This window comes from Diabrotica undecimpunctata, chromosome 7 (assembly GCF_040954645.1).
Source record: "Diabrotica undecimpunctata isolate CICGRU chromosome 7, icDiaUnde3, whole genome shotgun sequence".
In the NCBI taxonomy this organism is placed as follows: domain Eukaryota; kingdom Metazoa; phylum Arthropoda; class Insecta; order Coleoptera; family Chrysomelidae; genus Diabrotica; species Diabrotica undecimpunctata.
Window position 1 is genome coordinate 71,955,519 of NC_092809.1, and position 18,976 is coordinate 71,974,494.

Genomic DNA, 18,976 nt, shown 5'->3' on the forward strand with positions numbered 1-18,976 from the left:
TAAAGGCAACCCCTCGAGGTTTAACTTAGTGACAGCCTCGCATCCACTCTTCACTTATTTGAGAAACAAGTGCCTGTGTCACGCACGGTGTCTTACACACCGGGAGCTGAGAAGCTCCGTTGGCAACAGGTCAGTCGTCCTCACCTAAGCACACTGCACGTCCTTACCGTCCGACCACTAGAGCCAGACTTACTAGGTATTTGGTTTTAGACATTTCGACCATGGCCGGTATTAAATGTGAGTGCTTCTAAAATAACGTCGATATAGCAAAACGAATGGGTTAAAGCTAATATATTACGGATCATACCTCTACTACATTTTTAGTTTTTGATTACTTTTAGTTAATCTGTTCATGATCTTTCTTTTTATTATGCTCTCAAATTCTATTCAAAGACGCCAATGAAGTGCGTCGTCTAAAATGTTTTATACCATCACATTTGATCAATAGGCTTATTAGAGCTGGGTTTTAAAGGTAGTTTTATTAGATGAAGTGTCTTTTCTACTTTATTTTAATCGTAGTTTATTTATTGAATTCTAGGGATATAGATTCTTAAACACATTGGAGTTAAAATCAAATACAACATAAACAACTGCTTATTTATTTATAATTTATATTTTAAATTAGATTTTATGTTGTCACGTCGTTTGGTTAGTCTCTCCCGTAAAAATTGATCAGTAACTGAATTAAAATGTGCATTGATTAACTCTTCATCAACATCTGACAATCTACTGGGATTCCATTGTGGCGCTCGTGTTCTGTCTATCAAAAGTGCTTTTGTGCCTAAAATAACAACACAGGAGGCTAATAATTTTGCATTTTAATACTGGAACACCAAAACAATATTAAACAGATATCATTGACCTTTAGGTAAAACAACCGAGCATAAAAAATGTTTTTTTTTATTTTTTAGTTAAGTTTATCACTGTAATGTACCGCGTGATATAGAAAATGTAACTGACAGTATAATACACTTAAAGAGTAGCAGCAGCAGTAGCAGATATTTTTTTTTAAATTGATTTAGTAACAACTGCTTTTGATACATTTCGTGATAGCAATATGTTATAAATGAAATATGCCAAAGGTTAACGGTTATTTTTCACTTATGTATAATCAATATACAGTGTGTAAAAGCCAAATGGAATAAATTGATTATTAAGGTTACTGTACATATTTATAAAATCCCGAAACACGTCAAATTTAAATTATAACTTGACATTCTTTAACGTGAAAATGCAACCCCTACCTTCAACCCCCTTAGAATGACAGGTACAACCCCCAATTTTTAAAATAGGAAGTATAGGCTTGTGATATATCGCTTGAAAGGTCTTTTCATTCTCCATTCAAAAATGTTGTCGCTTTCAAGTTTATTAAGATTATTTAGATAAAATAAATTAAAATCATGTGGTTACCGAAATTCGCTAATATAGACTCAAAACTTATTTCCCGTTTAGGTCTTGATAATAAGAAAGTGAACAAAAGCCATAGCAATGTGGTTTTTAGATGGTAACCATTAAAAAACTTTAAAGAATTTCCGTGGCAACGTGATTTTAACACGCATTAGTAAATTGTTTTATTTAAGTTGTCAGTATTTTAATTTAAGTAAAAAGTTCGTTCAATTCAATTCTGAAAAATGGTTAGATTAACGGAAATGCATAAAATAACACTTTTACAAATGATTGGTTACGGAGATAACACCCGAACACAACAGGAAGTAACTCGCCTATTTCATGAGAAATTTCCTAATTTACCGCCTATATCCCAAGGAACAATAAGTAAAATAGAGAAGTAGTTTCGCGAGTTTGGTCATGACAGGCAGATAAAAAAAGCAGCTGCCAATGCACTGAGTGATGAACTCAAATTAGATGTGTTGCTTGAGTTTCAGGAAAATCCAAATACATCGAGTAGACAGGCATCCACTGCATTCAATGCTAGCCATACATCGATAGTAAACATATTAAAAGAAAATAAATTGCATCCCTATAAGATGATACCTACTCAGGAGCTCATGGAAGACGATTTTGATAGGAGAACTTTTTTTTGTGAGCAAATAATGGACATGTCGGATAACAATATTATCCAATTAGAAGACGTTATGTTTTCTGATGAGTGTACTTTTTCACTTAACGGTCATGCTAATCGGCAAAATTGCCCCTACTGGGCCACGGACCATCCTCACTGGATGAGAGAAGAACACACTCAATACCCCCAAAAGGTTAATGTTTGGGCAGGGATTGTAGGAAACAATATCATTGGTCCCTTTTTCATTGAGGGCAACTTGAATGGCAACTATTATTTAGCACTACTTCAAAATGATGTCATTCCAACGTTGGCAAATTTATATCCTGATTCAGGAAACCCTCAAGTTCCAGCGAATACGATATGGTTTCAGCAGGATGGAGCACCACCACATTACCAACTTAATGTCCGGCAGTACCTCGATACAATATTTCCCAATGGAGAATAAAAAGACCTTTCAAACGATATATCATAAGCCTATACTTCCTATTTTAAAAATTTAGGGTTGTACCTGTCATTCTAAGGGGGTTGAAGGTAGGGGTTGCATTTTCACGTTAAAGAATGTCAAGTTATAATTTAAATTTGATGTGTTTAAGGATTTTTTATAAATATGTACAGTAACCTAAATAATGAACTTATTCCATTTGGATTTTACACACCGTATAAACAATATAAGATCGCTAATTGATATTAAATACTAAAGGCGAAGACCGTTAAATTATATGGAAAAGTGACAGTTTTACTGAAAAAGCATAGAAAATCATTTGAAACAAGGATTTCTAAAGTTATTTTTCTTAATTCGTTAATTAATTATAGTTAAATATATTTAGTTAATTTGAAATTTGTTTTTTTAATCGAGTAATTTGTTTAAACAATTTAAAATAAATATTTATGAAAAGGTTATGAAATAATAAGCGACCTAAATATTTATATATTATGGTTATAAATAATATCTTTCAACAATAAATTTTACAAAAATTAATTTTTTATTTGAAATCAAATCTATACGAGTAAATCTTTCTTGAATTATGCTTCCCATCGCATGTAGGTATTCGAGGAAACGAAGAAGAAGATTTCTTTGCTAGAAATTCAGCAAAGACCGAAAAGTCAACAACAGTGAGGAAAGTGGTTGCTAGTGACAATAAAACACTGAATAAATCCAAAATTCAGTGTAAGTGGCAAAGTAAATGAGATAATTTCCAATCGTAATTAAAATAAACTAAACCATCTATAAGAACGTTAGAAAAGCAAAACAAAATCGGGTCAAATAGGTTAGACATTGATCGATTACGTTAAGACCATACACAAATAACACATGCATATTTATTTGACGAAAAGAGTCATGTGATGAATGTTAGACAACTATAAATTTAAAGCACTTTTAAACTGTGTAAAATGTGTGCAAGAAGAATCGAACAATAATGTTTCCGACGATCTGAAGACATTATACGCGAAAGTTGTAACATAAACAATATTGTAAATTTCCTTAAAGTAACCTTTAACCGTAAAGTAAAAATTTTGAATTTTTTACGTTTAGATTTTATTATATAACATTTAAGATTTAGGTTATGAGATTATTAGTAGGTAAATATTGTATGTAGTAAATAAAATTATTTATTAAATTGCAGTATTACTATTAATATGGATGCAATAATAAAAACTGGATTAAAGAAAATAAATCATAAAATATCTTTTCAACCAACTATCATATTATCCACTATAATACAAGTAATAATTGCATATCATATCAATATTTTGGAGCGACATTAACGCCTCATATCATAATAACAACCTAAATTGTTCATTTTAGACTAAATTGTATAACTGTATCTTTTGTCAATCTAAACCTTTCAAAAAACATACATCACAGTGGTATAAAAAATGAATTCTTTTCCTAACTGTCAACTTTTGGGTGCCGTAGTCCGAACATGAAATATTACTTTATGAGGCGGAGAAGCATGACTTTTCTTGACGCGCCCGATATTACGCGCCGAACGAAGTGAGGCGCGTAATAGAGGGCAAGTCAAGAAAAGTCGTTTCTTTGCCGAATAAAGTATACTATTTTTTCTTCAAACGTAGCAATTTTCAACCATAAATAGTACAATTCATACGCTATTTTTACTCGAAATTAACTGTGACAACTATCAAAGTCGTCTAGATGTTAGAAATTAAAATAATTAAGTCATCGGTGGGATTTGCGTCTCCCTGGTTACAGTTGTTTGACAATTGTTTGCAATTATTAAAGACAGCTTATTGTTGTTACAACCGCAAGCGCAAATTTAGTGCGAAAATGGAAAACCTAAACGAAATTGAGTCCGCGGCTAATGATGCAGTAGTACGTTTGGGGCCCTCCAAGTCCGATAAGAACGATAATGCTCAAAAAATTTTAAACCCTCATGATTCGCCAACATCGGGAATGATTGCTGAAAGTTGTTCTCAACCATCAGTATCATCAACAATTACCAATGCGTATCAAGAGTCGGGAACATTTTTGCACGGTTTCAATTTTGAAAATGCCTCATTAACTAATGCTACTTTTAATATTACTATAAATAAAAATGCTGTTTAATTGTTGTTAATGACATTTGTATTGTTGCTTTGTGACATGTTTCATATTGTTGCCATGACAACATTTTTCCCTCCGCCGTAAAGAAATGGGAAAAAAAACTGCTGCCGGCGGAGACATCAAACTTTGACAGGATCAAGTTAGATAAGTAATGTCATCATTATTTAACGTTTGAAGAAAAAACTATTTAGTATTTTTTTTTTAATTTGAAAACAAACAAACTTAAACAAACATGATTATTATTGAAATTTATACTTTAAAAAGAACTTTAAAATGTTATGTTCACGTAAAATCTATTATGAAATCGGGCGTAAAAATGCAGAATTTAGGTTATGTTAGTTACTTCTGCTTTATTAAGATATAAATCCACTTTTCTCGTTGCACTAATTTATGCTTGAAAGTTGGAAACCGATAAAACTTGAATTCACTGTTTTTTGTTGTATTTTTACAATTTCTAACACAGCATTTGCAAAATCCCATTTTCTTCAATAACTACTTATGAAATATGCTAAAAAAAATGTCAAGATTTCACCGCAGCACGCCCACGATCGTTTTTGTATCTCCTACAATTACTTGCACACAGCGAATAGTGGATAACTCATTAATAATAGCTAAAATAAAGTTACTGTTGCACAATTGTCTAACTTAAAAATACTAATTTATAATCAGTTATGAAATTTCAAAATCAAAGGGATTAATATGGATATACAAAGGTATAGTATATCACCGCGATTTATGTTCCATTAATCATTCAATCAAATTTAAAGCTAAACATATCAATTAACTCATTATTTATCACTCATCGATTAACTATTTTTAATAAATCCCAATAATATTCTGGATTTTCTTACCTTCTAATACATCTGTAAACTTATAAAGGTTCTTGGTTATATTACTTTCCATCGCCAAACTCTCCAATAAGTCCATATTCTTTCCATCTTGTAGCTGCTTTAATGACACTTTTAAACTAGTTGGAGAATATTTTTCTAAAGTTTTTAATATAGTAGTCGCCCACGCAGATCTATCTTGACTGAGTTTGTAAAATATACCTTCAATAGTATTTTCGGAAAAGCACTCGTTAATTTTTGTTGTCAAAGGATCTAGGGAAAAAGAATTTACCTATGTATTAATAAAAAGTTTCTTCGTTAAAACATAAACCAAGTTTCTTTATCTTTGAAACATTATAGATAGTAATTATTTAAGGTTAACTTTATTTTACGATTCGATGAAGTCAATTGAGAGATCTATATTAATATAGTTACCAAGTTTCTTTATCTTTGAAACATTATAGATAGTAATTATTTAAGGTTAACTTTATTTTACGATTCGATAAAGTCAATTGAGAGATCTATATTAATATAGTTACCAAGTTTCTTTATCTTTGAAACATTATAGATAGTAATTATTTAAGGTTAACTTTATTTTACGATTCGATGAAGTCAATTGAGAGATCTATATTAATATAGTTACACTTGCAAAAAAAATTATATAAGTTTGAATTTGGATAAAGTACATGATTATAAATTATAAAAATAAATAATATAAAGACTTTATCTACAATTACTACCGGTGATAAAAATATTAATTTTACAGCAAAAATGCCATTTTATGATGAGGTAAGCGAAATGAGATATTTTCGGTATGCATTACCCGATTTTTTCGTCCGGCGAAGTAATCGGAAGGGCTGTGGTTTATTTACTACGAGAGCAAAATATATATTTATTTCTACTTAGTTACTTTTATCTTCTTCTTCTTTATATGTCTCATTTTCTAAAACATTGGCGATCTTCATGGCGCATGTTACTCTATCTGCAGCAGTTCTGAAGATTTCTATTTGTGGTTTTGCATTCCACTGCTTTAAATATTTTAACCAGGATGTGCGTCGTCTGCCAGGTCTTCTTTTTCTTTTCACTTTCCCTTGTGTAACCAATCGCATCAACTCATATTTTTTATTTCTTAGTATATGACCAAACTAGTTCATTTTTCTCTCCTCTATAGTGTTGAGTATTTCTTTTTATTTTTTAATCGTTCTTGATGTTTTCATGTTCGTTACGTGTTGTGTTCATGATATTTTCCACATTTTTCAATAACTTTACATCTCAAAGCTGGCAAGTCTTCTTTTAGTTGCGTTCGTAATTGTCCAGAGTTCAACTTCATATAAAACGGAAGATAATACGTAGCATCTCAATACTCTAGTTCTAATTCCTATTTCGAGTTTTAGGTCGCATAATACTATACTCATCTTTTCCTTTAACGTAGGTTGTTTTATCTTCAATCCTGTTTTTACTGAGAATTATAATTTTTATTTTTTTTTTGCTTAAAGTCATTCCATACTTCTTGCAGTACTGAGTAGTGCGATCAGTCAAAATTTGCAACCCTTCCCTGCTGCCCGCAAGGAATATTGTTTGGTCTGCATATGTCTTCTAGTACCGCTTTAAACATCTCTTCTGAGGACATATTAACAAGTAAAGGGGATAGTATACATCCTTGTCGTACTCTCTTTACTCTCTTCTTACAAGTATCTCTTTAGATTTTTATTGGTCTACTCGTATTATGGCTTTCTGATTCCGGTATACATTTGTAATGATTCTCAAGATTTTTGTAGGTATTTTATTCGATTCCAATTGCTTTATCATGTTATATACGTTTAAGAGCATTTTCAATTTCCTCTGTGGTAATCGTAGGTGAATTTCTACCTCTATAAAAGTCAAGGGAGGTTAAAGTTACAAAATAAAACCGATTTTTTTAAAATTGCTATAAAACGGTTTAAAACTTTTTTTTATGAAAATTTATACTACCTATATTAGCGTGTAGTGAATAATAAAGTCGAAGTAGTAAAAATATTTTTTTTTTTATTTTTCTAAGACAGGGTCTTCTAATCTTTTTTTCACCAACTTTTTGTATTATAATCTTGGATTAAAGTTAATGGAATAAAACTCATATTTTACCATTTTATTGTTTATTAGTGTTTGCTTGTAAAATCATTAACTTAAAAGATACAGCCACTTTTTTAAATATTAAGTTAATGTAATGCAATATAAATGTTTACCGATATTATTTGAATATTGATTTTTTCCTTATATTAACAATGATCCGGCAGTTATTGTAAACCAAAGTTTTGTTTAAATTAAATTGAATAAAAATAAATAGTAATTACAGCTTTTGTAAATAAATTCTGCTAAATTGTGAGTCTGTCGTATGAAAGTGTGAAGAGCTGTTAAGCAACAGTGATTTCACCCCTTCCGTGTAACAGCAGTTCAAGAATGACTTCCATAATACAATCACAAACGCATGAATAAAATAATAAAATTACACAATTTTTGTGTATAAAGTGTATAAAAAATATTTTATTTACCTACGAAGCAAACTTTACAAAAAATACAGAAACTAATCATCACAATACTCAAGTCTGGTTCGACCTAAATTCTAGTAAAGCCAATATTTTTCCCAATAATTTAAACCACTTGTCTCTGTGCTTGAAAGATGTACTACTAGCAATTAGACAAAGTATGTGGTTTTTGCAGGATAGACCTCCGCCTTATTATGGCGACAAGGTTAGGGTATTTTTATTTTAACAGTATTCAGCACGTTAAAAAGAAAGGGGAAACGATGCACCAATTGAATGGTCACCGCGCGGTCACGATCTTAATCCAAAGGATTTTTGTTTTTCGGCATTTATGAAAGAATATGTTTATTCATTAAGTGGTGCAGAACAATTGAGGATTCGAATTTTAGAAGCTGATTTTTGATTTTTCAAATTATCCGGTATTCATTGCTGAAAAGTTGTAGAGCAGGTATACAGGAAGAGGGAGATCATTTTGAACTCTTTTTAAATGTAATCAATATATTTTCTGTTCTTAATTGTACGTTATTAATCTTCTTCTTTATGTGCCGAGCTCGATTATCGAGCGTTGGCTATCAAATTGGCTATAATAATTTTGTTGACGGCAGCTCGGAAAATAGATGCAGAGGATCTGTTAAACCAATATCTCAGGTTTTTAAGCCATGACGTTCTTCTTCGACCTGGCCCTCTTTTTCCGTCTAGTTATTAATAAATCTTATATATGCAAATATGTAATATTGCATGTATATTTTAAATTAACACTTTCACTCAATTTTTTCTCTGTAACCTGTTAAATTAACTTTGGAAAATCAAACTCTTCAAAAATTTATTCTGAGGTGCCTGTATTTCTTCTTTTTCCTTATTTTTATCTTTTCCCTTTTTCACCTCTTAACCCTTAACCCGAAACATTGGTCTAACGGACCACAGCGAAAGGATAGTCTGCTAATGGCGGCAACGGTGTAGACCGCATACACTGTCCTTTTAAATACCGACTTAATAGTGTAGAACAAGCATAGTTCTGCAGTATCGTATCGAACGCTTTAGTGTTTACGTCGTAGTAACAGTAGTTTTCAAAACGTGTAGGTCTAGTAGGCCAGGTGTTTCGAATTACAGTGTTTTTAGGATAGGTCTAGGAGGCCACTTGTTACGGATTGTGTACTGATAAACAATAAGGTATTTCGTATTTTTTGTATAATAAACATAATTGCTCTAAAAATTTTTAATTTTGTAGTAATAATGGATAGAGCAGGACCTAGCGGAACTGGCCGTAATAAAAAAGTAAATCTGGCTGACCCAGATTTTGAAAAGAATATACAAAGATTACTACTTGCCGACGATCAAGGTTTATATTTATCAGAGCAAGGGAGTGATGAGGACATGAGAGATGTTATAGATGATTCGGATGAAGATCCCGAATGATTTACAATCCAGAACCGACTTTTTACAAGTAGAAGGGAATGTGAACATATTCAAAGGAAAAAATGGTTTTCAGTGGCAGGGAACGGAGCCTCCGAGAAATACAAGGACACGAACACATAACATTGTCAGTGAATTACGAGGCCTAACAGCGATAAGCAGGACTCTGGGAAATAGCCCTTCTAAATCAGATATTTAGAAGTTGGTGATTACTGATAAAATGTTGGAACAAATTGTAACCTGGACAAACCAAAAAATTATTATTATGAGAGAAAAGTTATCTAATTCGACTAATACATCAAACTACAGAAGAACAAATATAGTTGAGTTGAAAGCTTTGCTTGGGCTTTTTATGCTATCTTCAATTATAAAATCTTCTCATGAAGATATGCTTCAACTGTTTTCTAAAGATGTTTTGGGTCGGCCAATATTCAGAATGACGATGTCTTTAAAAAGATTTGAAATACTTTTATCGTGTCTTAGATTTGACAATGTTATGGATCGCGAAGAGCGGAAGAAAACTGATAAAACAGCGGCTGTTTTAAATATTTTTAATAATTTTGTAACTAATTGCCAGAGGCTATACACGTTGTCAGATTGTGTAACTGTGGATGAGATGCTACTTCCATTTAGAGGTCACTGTGGTTTTCGAATTTACATGCCCAGTAAACCTGCGAAATACGGCATAAAAGTAATGTGCATGACACAGGCTAAGAGTTCGTGTTTCTATAATGGATACATATATATATATATATATATATATATATATATATATATATATATATATATATATATATATATATATTGTTATGATGTTTTTTTTTGTTTGAATGATGAGCAATGAGTATTTTTAATAATATATAGGGTTTTTATCGCGGTTCTCAAAGAATTAGCTTGTAAGTACTTTTTTAAATTATCTTTATTATACTTAACTATTATGAAATACACATATATATCTAACCTAGCCAATGTAACTTTAAAATAAACTATCTTTAAATTGATGTTCTTATAAAACTAATTAAATTCTATAGACAATGTTAAATTTAAACAAACTATCTTCAGTATTGAAATTGTTATAACACTAACTAAATTATATTAACAAAATTTTGTACCTTTTTTTCACTGAATGCCTAAATGAACTGTTTTCTACTATATAGATTCTAATCACCACTGAATGTCTTCGTACTTCAGTTATCCTTGTTTTTTGTGAAATTACTTTTTCCAATTATCAGCTTCTACCAATTTAAGATATAGTTTTCTTCACCAGCATTTATACACCACCAACCAAACCAGCAAACAGCATTTATATTTATTCTTCTTTTCAATATACCAATATCCAATTATTATAAGTTGATTTATACTAATCTCCAACCATAATATAATTTAATTTCTTCCAATATACTTTTATAATCTTCAATAATTATTTGTGTATAATTATAAATGTGCATTAATTATATGCATAATTTTTAATCTTCATTTAACTCACTATATCAAACAATTCGACTATTTGTACCTGATTCACTGACTCCAACTAACTTTCATATTTCTTACTAAACTTTTCTGACTGACTTCTTGAAAATTCTGAACAATTTACTTCACTATTCACTAACTAAATGTGTCTATTAACTTTCATAATGAACTGGCCTGACTTCTGACTAAAAAACTTCCTTTCATAATAAACTGGCCTGACTTCTAACTAAAAACTTCCTAAAACTGCCATCTTGAATCCAAATCACGGGTATTTATATCCTTTTTTCTATTCCAGAACCATCTGGTAAGAGATCATGTTCCAATCGTTCTATTAACTTCTATATAGATGTTCTCGAAAAAATATCTGTTCGATCCACCGCCATAATCATTATATCGAGAATGTTCGACTGTAAACAATGGTCATCTCCGCTGATCCAGAGAATTCCATTCTTTTCTATTAATAATTTTGTTTACATTTAGGCTTTTCAGATCAGAATAAACATTCAAATTAGTAACTAACACTCTAATTTAATAAAATACACATTTCAAACAATATAACCCCACTTATATTCGTAAAATTCTTAAAATGACACTTAGGAATGGAGGGTATAGTGTGTTGCCTAGTCACATGGCTCACTTAAAAATATCTACAAAATCATAACTACTAAAATACAACTTTTTACAATTATTATATGCTAATTTCTTAAAAATGCCCTCACATAAATAATTTTTATTAAATTCTCTAGTATATAACTTATTTTAAACAACCAAATATCTAATATTATGTAGTATATAACTTATAAATTATTTTCTATAAACCCCAATTGTCACAATATATATATATATATATATATATATATATATATATATATATATATATATATATATATATATATATATATATATATATATATATATATATATATATATATATATATATTTATATATATATATATATATATATATATATATATATATATATATATATATATATATATATATATATATATTTATTGACGTTTCAATTTCCACTTCGGAAATCGTTCTCAAAATACAAACATTAGTATTATATATATTAATATTATAAACTAATATATATATATATATATATATATATATATATATATATATATACTCAGGGAAAGATTCGGATGGTGTTGGACTTCCAGAAGAAGAACTAAAGCTTTCCAAGCCTGCTCAATGTGTCATTCGACTATCCAAACCAATAGAGGGCTCTAACCAAAATATTACTGCTGACAACTATTTTTCTTCAATAGAGTTAGTCACAGAGTTGCAAAAACGCCACCTCACGTATGTGGGTATAGTAAAAAAATAAGCGAAAAGTTCCTTTGGAATTCCAGGCTAATAAAAGTAGGGAAATTGGTAAAACACTCTATGGTTTCTCCAATGACATAACCTTGATATCATATGTACCGAAAAAAAAATAGAGCTGTTCTTTTAATATCCTCTATGCATCACAGCAAAGACAATGAATTAGGAAAACCAGAAATAATTCGATAATATAACAGTACAAAATCAGGAGTTGATGGTTTGGACATGAAGTGTGCCAATTATAGTGCAAACCGTCGGACAAGGCGTTGGCCCTTAGCCGTATTTTATACACTTATAAATATAAGTTCAGTCAACAGTTACATGCTTTATCTTTGTTACAAAGATAATAAATTACTTCCACGTTTTAAATTTGTAAAAGATTTGGCCTTTGAACTAATTCAGCCTCATCTAAGGCAAAGACTTGAAACAAATCTTCCCCGAGACCTTAGAAAGCAGATAGAGATTTTTTTGGGAATAAATGCCGAAGTGCCTGTCGAGAATATTGGCGACAATGTTCCAGATGATAAGATTCCCAAAAGAAAATTGTGTAGCATTTGTCCATCATCAAAAATGAGAAAGACAAATTATAAATGTGTGCGTTGCTCAAATGCTATTTGTTTGGAGTGTAGTAGAAAGGTTTGCGTTACCTGCCTTCAAAATTAGTAGGTAGCTGTAGTATATTTTGTTTTATCTAGAAATATATATATGTTTGTTTACTTAATTACACCTAATAATGTTGTTTTCTACGTTACACATTTTGTTTTATGTAAGTATTATGTATGAATAAGTTTTTTTTGCTCGTTTATACTTAATAAATCCTTTAATATTTTGCTTTTCTCTTCAAATGCTACATTTGTTTTTGATTTATTTCAATTTTTACCTATACTGGTCCAATAGACCATATGTTTCGCATTAGCAATAAAAGTACTATGTTTTGGGTTAAGGGTTAAAATAATTTATACTGATCAAAAATCCTAATCAGTTCGAAATTCATCTATTGTCTTATCTACCTAAACGAAGCATAGATAAAAAATACGATTATTAATCTTCCTAGAAATAGCACAAAGAAAGTCTTATTGAATCGCACTGAACATTGCATTTTTTTTCTTCGAATCAACAATCTTAAATTACACTAAAAAACTACGCATCTATCACATAATCTATTATTTTAATGAACAAATAATAAAATCACAAGACAGTGTTGCTCGATTTTCAATAAATAATGAAATTCATTTAGAATCGTTACTTTGAATTTGAAATGTTAATATTAAATAATATTCAATTTTATTGATTACTTTAATGTAATTTTAAGTGAACTAATATCTCAGCTCTCAGCATTGCTTGTAACAACTGTAAGTTGCCTACATTTGGTGCACCTCAACAACTGTAAATTATCATATTTTTTTTATAAATTATACTTTTTTAGAGATAATATATAATGAAAATTTTATGAATGTAGTATAATCAATTAGATTTTTTTACTTAAAGTTGAGGTTTATTTAGAATTGTTTCATTAAATTTTAAAAAATTATAAAAATATAATTTTAAAAAAGTTGAAATCAATGCAAAAACTTAAATTTTTACCTTTATTACAGACAAAATGTTGAAAAATAGTTTTTTTTATTGTAAATAAACAATGTTAAACTTTTTAAAATTAGTTTTAATTTTATACATATTTGGTTCATATTAATTTTCAATGTCAAAAATAAAAATATTTTACTCTTGATTAAAAATTACCTTTTTTAAAACATGTCATATACAACTAAACAAAGTTGATATCTGATGGTATAATATAGATCAGTCTATATAACTGTTTGTTAAACAAAACAATACTAAATTAATACTAAAAAATAGTAACAGTTAACAAAACTTTTCAAAACAGAAATACATTTAGGGCAAACTAATATGACGTACTTCCCCCTCTACTTTTAATAAAAGTTCTGATCGAGGTTTAAGAGATTATTTCTCGAAGACGAGATTGTTTAATGGAGGCTCTGTGATGTTTTGTGGTGAAATTTCCGTGACATCAAGAACGGATTTGGTGTATTTACGTTGAAGCCCCTTAAGACCGAAAGGTGCATTACAGAAATGTTGCTTCTTTCTCACTTTATATAGAAAATAATTTCATCTTAACGCATGATAACGCCTAACGTATCGCGTGTCTTAACTGAATATTTTGGCGAGGTAAATATTCAGACATTGAGTTGGTCCCCTTAAGTCCCGAAATTAATCCTATTTCACACGTATGTGATATTTTCGGTAAACAATTAAGACTTCGTCAGCCTCTTCCTGCTTTTCTGCAAGGTATAGAAAATATCGTTATTGATCTTTAAAACTCCATAGATCAAAATCAAATAGTACGCTTAATATCTACCATTCCAAGGCGATGTAAAGCTATTAATAATAGTAGAGTTATATTAATTTACGTTTTTTCTTTCTGTTTTGAAAGTTTTGTTAACTGCTGTTATTTTTTACTCTGAATTTAGTGTTGTTTTAGTTAAAGTATATGGTAAAGAATAAAACCGTCTATTTTCTTTGATATAAAGATATCAGAGAATTAAAAAAACTGTTCACAAAACATGAAACTACAACAAAGTTGCGATGTAAACCCATCTTTGAACCTTGTCCAGCCTACAGAATGTCTCAAACTTAAAACGAGAACTTTTTTTTTCTTCCACTCGGTATAAGCCAAGAAGAGAAGATTGAGTAAACTTTGCCCAAGAGTGTATGTCACCTGATGACGTATTAACAAAGCGTATGGTATTTACTTTTACTAGACCTGCCAAACGAAATATTAAATTATAATAAACTAAATAATATGTTTGAAAATAATAAATGTATTTATATGAAATTATTTTAAAGCGAGAAGTGTGCTAAAAATTGAAAGTAATGATTCAATATTTTTATTAATCTGATGATATTAAGGACATTTAAATTTTGAAAAATCGTTTCAAATCGAATCTTTTATTGACAAATATTCTTTTAATTTTTTACTTCTTATTTATTGTCTGTATTTTGTTAGTTTGTTTTCATGGAGTGTTTAATTTAAACCTCCTTAGAATAAATATATGACGACTAAAAACGAATTAATCGAGAGTAGTAAATTGATGTGAAGAACAGCTATTTTCTGACGCTACCGGTGACGACGGAATCTTATGGCGCTAGTTCCGTGACGCTCACCCTAACATTTTACTATAAAGAAGAAGATAATTTTTGGTGGTGCAAAACTTTTACGGTTTTGAAAAGTTTATATATATACAGGGTGAGTTTTTAGTGCGACGTCGGTCGAAAATTCCATAGTGGTATAAGATATCCAAGAAACTTATGTAGAAAAAATGTAGGTATTGATATTCTCGATACTTGGAAAATATATGGAATTCTACAAGGTGAATACTAACTAGGTGGTATAGCAAACATACAATTTTTTAAATGGGACACATATTTCTTATAATAATTCTTGTTCTTATAATATTGGGCTTTGCATTACTATACAGAATATTTAACCAGTTATGACCGTTTTTATTTCGAAATCCTTATGAAATCAACATGTATATAAAGAAGTAATGTATAAACAATTATTTATTTTATATAATAAGGTAAATAATATATTGTAGTTTTTTAATTTAGTTTAACTAAAATCATTGACTAAAATTTGTATACAGGGTGAACTAGAAAACCAAATTAAGATTTTCTAATTTTTTTTAACGGATCACACTATTTTATTTTTTAGAAATATTGTATTTTTGATACCCTTTTATTTTTATATTGCATTTTTTATACCTATTTTCCATGATATTTTTATTTTTCTTCAAATTTCGGAAATACATTCAATTTTTGTAAGTAGAAATAAGTATTGAGTAATAATATAACACAATATTTTTTATTCAATAAGTAACTAACAAAAAATATAAACCATAATATTATGGAATAAATGTAACAATTAATGTGATATAAGGAAATAAGTCTAAGTAAATGTTCAAAATGTCCACCTTCAACGTCTATACAAGTTTGTAATCGATATTCAGATTTCCGAGCCACATTTCTTCACATTTGGTAAGTCAATTTTATTAAAAGCTGCCTATTTTTTATATCATCTGGCGTTATTAGAAGCTTCTGGTATACAAATCTGCACATGTAAATATCCAACTGACTATTGAAGATACTGCAATTGAGAGTGTTAATAACTAACTATAAATACTTAGGAACATGGATAACATCAGATGTAGACCAAACCAAAGAAATTAGGACACGGATTGAAATAGCACGTGCATCATTCATAAAACTTAAAAAGTTTCTTTGTTGTCGGGATATAAGCTTAGAACTACGCCTGTGAATGCTTTGATGTTACGTGTTCTCTACTTTTCTTGATGGCTTGGAAGCGTGGACACTAAAACAAGTTCATCTGAATAAGTTGGCCGCCTTTGAATTTTGTTGTTACAGAAGAATCCTACGAATATCATGGATTCAAAGAATGTCAAACCTGGAAGTAACAAGAAGGATAGGAAATGAGGCGGAAATAATATTAACTATCAAAAGACGAAAACTTGAGTACTTAGGACATGTGATGAGAGGGCAAAAATACGCATTATTACAATTTATTATGCAGGGCAAAATCTGAGGAAAGCGAAATGTGGGAAGACGAAGAATATTCTGGCTTAAGAACTTAAGGGAGTGGTTTGAATGCAGTAGTGCAGAACTTTTTAAAGCGGCAGTCAACAGAGTCCGTATAGACATGATGATTTCCAACCTTCAGTAGAAGATGGAACTTAAAGAAGAAGGTATACAAGGTCTTTTATATAGCCCAACATGAAAAAATCAATTTTGGAGAATTTTGGTAACCACGGTGTCCAAACAGTTGGCCCTCCTCTGCCTATATACCTCTCAGGACAGTTATTATTTAGATGATTGTGAATGGGAGCAGTGTGGCGAACTGCAGCACTGTCGTGTAATAACCACATTCGATGATGTCGAATATAAGGCGGTACATTTTGCAGTAGAATTGGCAAAAGATTATTTAAAAAATCCAAATATATGGCATAATTCATCTGGTCCAGGAAATTCTTCGCCTTCCTGGTCCTCGTTTTCCTTCTACTTTTCTTTGAAGAATTAATTCCAGCAACCCATATCTTTCGCTGTTCCTTATGATGTGATCAAGTTAATTAATTTTGTCTGTTTTTATTGTGGTTAACAACTCTTTTCCTTTTTGCATTTTTAATAAAACGCCCTGGTTAGCAATGTGGTTGGTATAGAATATCTTCAAGATTCTACGATAAAGCTTCATTTCAAAAGCCTTAATTTTCTTAGAGGTACCGTCTGTGAGAGTCCACAACTGAACTCCGTACAACAGTATAGGTAAGATCTTACATCGTAGTCACCTGATTTTTATGGGTACTAATAAATCGTGGCTTTTGAATAGCTTAGCCATTTTTTGAAATGCAATCCCAGTTTTCATTGACGTTCGTACCAAGGTAGGTGTATGTTTTTATTATTTTTCCCAATCACTTAATCGCCAACAATACCAACCGAAACATTTATAAACCACCTAGTTTGACTATGAGTGTTAACAAAATAGGGATTACTTGATGCATAGTAATGCAAAATAGTAAAGAAAAAAATCGGTCTTTTTGCACTTGCTGCTGAAACTATTGACAAAAAGCTAATCTGCGTTAATAATCATCGACTGTCAATTCTTGACATAACCCTGAAGTTTGACTCTGAAATTTTACGAGTGCTAATATGGAGATCTTCAGTAGCAGCTATCGGTACAGCATATTCCTTTTCTTCACTTAGACATTAATTTTCAAAAGCTCTTGCGTTTGGCTTCTTTAGTTAAGGATATCGCTCGTGATATATTATGGATGCAAAAAAACAATTTTTTCTAATATCCAGATCATATCTGTTAACTCTTCTTTATTTAAAAATAAAGACAAGCCAGACAGACCGATTAAAAAGGTAATAATATAAAAACTGTCATTTTCAAAGCCTACTGTTTACAGTTTAATAATATGAAAACTGCCATTTTTTCAAAGCCTACTATCTTACCTTTGTAACTGACACAAATGGCCTTTTTCTTATTAATACCTTCGCGTCTCAATCGGCAGTTAGGAATGTTTTATTAATAATTCATGACTTAGAATACTGTTGATATAACTATCAAAAAATTGTTACGTCAATTGTATATTGTTTTGTATTTTTTTTGTGAGTTATTTATTGATTATTTATCGAATAAAAATAACCTTGTTATATTATATACAGGGTGAGTCATGAGGAACTTTACATACTTCTACCATATGTAGAGTCCCTCAGAGAGCATATCATGTGGCCACTAAAAAATGTCAACTTTTAATATCAACAAAAAATTTTAATCATTTACAATCAACAAAAACTAACATATACAAGAGGTTTGACTTTTTAATCAATTTAATTTATTATTTATCGAAAATAATGCCCCAATACGATCTACGAGTAAAAATTTAAAATTGAAAAACAATTGATTCTATCGTAGAGATAATACAAAGTGACAGTAAAGATGTTAATTTTTTACGTATTAGATTATGTTGTAGGAACTCATTTTAATTAAAATGTTTGAAATTTATAACATTTGTTTAAATTAATTACCTTATAATTTGATACTTCATTATGGTTGTTCTATTTTTGGTAAGATTTGATCGTTCACTAAAAATTTAATAAAAGTGCGACAACATTGTCGCATATGTCGTTTTCATTGGCTATTTATGTAGTTTGAGAATCACTTATTGCATTTTAAAAAAAATTTATACAGGGTGTAATATTTATTACGAATCCCTAAATTAATTTTTCCAAAGCCAGTCCT

The 18,976-nt window shown here is 30.0% G+C and overlaps 1 protein-coding gene across 2 annotated transcripts in view; it reads right to left on the bottom strand.

Moving 5' to 3' along the window:
• Positions 1-584: 584 nt before the first annotated feature.
• The window catches only part of LOC140445481 (3-hydroxyisobutyryl-CoA hydrolase, mitochondrial-like), a 55,897-nt gene continuing 37,505 nt past the window's right edge, over positions 585-18,976 (bottom strand). For both annotated transcript variants that reach the window (XM_072537524.1, XM_072537523.1), the window contains exons 3-4: positions 5,435-5,683; positions 585-781 (exon numbers count right to left, since the gene is read on the bottom strand). In XM_072537524.1, coding sequence (XP_072393625.1) covers positions 603-781; positions 5,435-5,683 — 428 coding nt within the window. In that variant the 3' untranslated portion in view covers positions 585-602. The remainder of the gene's footprint in view (positions 782-5,434; positions 5,684-18,976) is intronic.